The sequence below is a fragment of the Petaurus breviceps genome, unplaced genomic scaffold, assembly GCF_028583685.1.
Source record: "Petaurus breviceps papuanus isolate PSGF00001 unplaced genomic scaffold, PetGlider_PUasm1.0 174, whole genome shotgun sequence".
Taxonomy (NCBI): domain Eukaryota; kingdom Metazoa; phylum Chordata; class Mammalia; order Diprotodontia; family Petauridae; genus Petaurus; species Petaurus breviceps.
This window is the reverse complement of record NW_027185761.1, coordinates 70,433,700-70,436,413: the sequence shown is the minus strand read 5'-3', so window position 1 is coordinate 70,436,413 and position 2,714 is coordinate 70,433,700. Positions and strand designations below refer to the sequence as shown.

Below are 2,714 nucleotides of genomic sequence, written 5' to 3'. Positions count from 1 at the left end.
CTCTCTCTCTCTCTCTCTCTCTCTCTCTCTCTCTCTCTCTCTCTCTCAACTGATACACCTCATATATGGACTGTTCTTTGCCCTCATGGAGTTTCTCTCATCTCTTCAATTTTGATTTTTTAAAACTTCTCTCTGTGACTCATCATCCATACCCACTATAATTCACTGCCCTGATAATATATATAGTCCCAGAGTGGCAGTCCAATGCAAAAAAAAAATCACACCTGACAATCAATATTTGAATGAAAAAAGATATGGCAGAAAGCAGGATGCTAACAGTATTAACATTATGTGATAGGTTGTAACAACCCTAACAACATCATTTATTTGTTGACTTGTTTCTTTGGGAATGGGGGGGTGCATATGTATGAATGTATATTTTTTACTGGCATTTCAATAAATTTCTTTGGCTAGAAGACTTTGGAGAGAAATCATTTTGCACAGGACCCCAACACAGGGATGTAAGTAAGTGTTGGCTGCATCGTATTGTATGGAAGTATAGAATCAAAAGTGCAATTTCTATTTCTCTTACAAAATGAATTTTGCTGAGCTCTCCATGCTACATGTCAACAGACAGAAAAAATCAGGAGCCATGCTGTGGATATCAATGAGCACAATTACAGCATGAGTTAATGGTGACAGTCCATTGAGAACATTCCAAGTTAGCTCAAAGTTTCCCAATTCCATTCCATCAGAGTCAAAGTGGAAAGATGTTTTTACTCCCCCCCCCCTTAGGACGTTTAGGCAGAATTTTGGGGATGCAGGTATGGGGAGAGGCACAGAAGTCCATAAAAGAGAAGGAACAAATGTCACTTGATCCTCTTTCTTCTTTTAAACCCACAAGTCATCATGAGAGGAAAACACAGCCAATTTGGCATATGGCCACTTGGAGACCACTCAGCCCCAGATGACAAATCATTGTGAGTGTCATAGGATGGCTTCAGGAAGTGGTCCCACCCCACTGTTGAGAATAATAGGCAGGATAGATGGGAAAAATCAGACTTTCTATTGTTTCTGGAAAGTACAAATGTAAAAATTCATAACACAACTTTACACTCACAAAAGTGTAGACTAACAATCAACCGAGTTGGCAACGCCATGTTTCTGACTTTGGTTAATAGGTTCCAGAGTGAATCAGCACTTGGTACTTGGAAGGTTACATTTTCCCCTCCAGGTGGCAGGCTTGTATTCTCTTTGAACAGATACAAGTTTGTTGGTTTTTTTGTTTTTGTTTTTTTTTTTTGCTTTTTTTCCCCCTTAAAATGTGTCCACATTTTCATAATATACAGAAAAATGCACTCAGTTATTTGGTTTACTTTCAGTCCATTAAAAAAACTGGCTTTTGGGGGGGAGGGGAAAGTGGGGGACAAATTCTACCACACACAGTAAGTGTGGTTCATTCTTCATGAATGTTTTAATTGTTTTGGAGAATCACATGGACATTTAGAAATGTTCTGTCCACTTTGTTGTTTTCTCAGTCTTTTACTTATAAGGGTGACAAATGGAGCTACAATTGCCAAGTCCTAGTGGCAGGCTTTCCTTTTCTTACATTTGCTTTTGGTTGGGGTTTATGTGTGTGTCTATGTGTGTATGTGTGTGTGTGTGTATGTGTGTGTCTCTTTTTCTCTCCCTTTAGGAATTTTCTTCCAGAGAGTCTGTTAAAGGCTCCATTGGGATGGCTGTGGCCGGCTCATGCTGTTTCAAACGTTTAATCGTGTTCTTCAGGGCCTGTCTCTTATTGCAGAACCAAACTCTAACTACTTCTCGGTCATAATTCAGCTTCTCTGCAATTTCTGTCATTTCTTGCCCTGAAGGGTGTGTGTTCTTCTCAAAGTGGGCATTCAAGATCTCCAGGGCTTGGGGCGTGAAGGAGGTGCGCCTCTTGCGCTTTTTGGAGGGTTCGCTCCCGATAAACTCGGTCAGGTTCTGCATACCTGCCCGATGGCGGGCCTCAGCCTCAGCCATCCACCGTTCAAGCACCGGCTTGATCTTCTGGGCACTTTTAGGGGTGATGTCCAGCTTTTCAAACCTGGCAGGATACAAAAGGCCAGGGTTCAGTTTGGCTGTCAGACTGCTAGCTAGAGTGTTCTCTTGGGCTTCCTGTGGTAGGAAAAAGTGGCTTCTCAGGATGGTGTGTCTGGGGGGAGAATTGAGAAAGAAGAGTCTTACACTGGGCACTCTGCCAGGGTGGGCCTGCCTGCCTGCCTGATGGACTGGCAGAGGGAATTGACAATGGGTTAGGATAACCACCGGCGGAGTCTTGACAACTTATTGCCCCAATACACGCACACACGCAGATACACATACACACATGTGCATGCATGCACACACACAAATGTACAGGTGACAGAACAAAGGGAGGGAGAGACTAGGAACATATAACCACAGAAACAGAAAGAGACATATAGGACCCAGATAGACACCATAATTTGCAAAAATCCTAAAGTTTTTTTTTTAGTACATTATAAAATCTTAGCTTTGGATTTAGCAATTTTTTTTAACAATCGTAAGGCAAAACTTTAATGACAGGAAATGACATCAAATGAACCAATTTTCACCTACTTCAGTTGTAATTATACTTAACATAAAAACATCTTATAATGATCTCCTAATTTTTCAATATTAATTAAACACTAGACTTGTACAATATTCCATGGTAGTGCTATTAATTTTTTCTTCCTTCTCTCTCTCTCTCTCTCTCTCTCTCTCTCTCT

At 41.0% G+C, this 2,714-nt stretch overlaps 1 protein-coding gene across 1 annotated transcript in view; it reads right to left on the bottom strand.

The window, feature by feature from the left end:
* Positions 1 to 1,632: 1,632 nt before the first annotated feature.
* Positions 1,633 to 2,714, bottom strand: part of POU6F2 (POU class 6 homeobox 2) — a 527,063-nt gene continuing 525,981 nt past the window's right edge. Inside the window, exon 10 of the mRNA XM_069084552.1 lies at positions 1,633 to 2,137. Coding sequence (XP_068940653.1) covers positions 1,633 to 2,137 — 505 coding nt within the window. The remainder of the gene's footprint in view (positions 2,138 to 2,714) is intronic.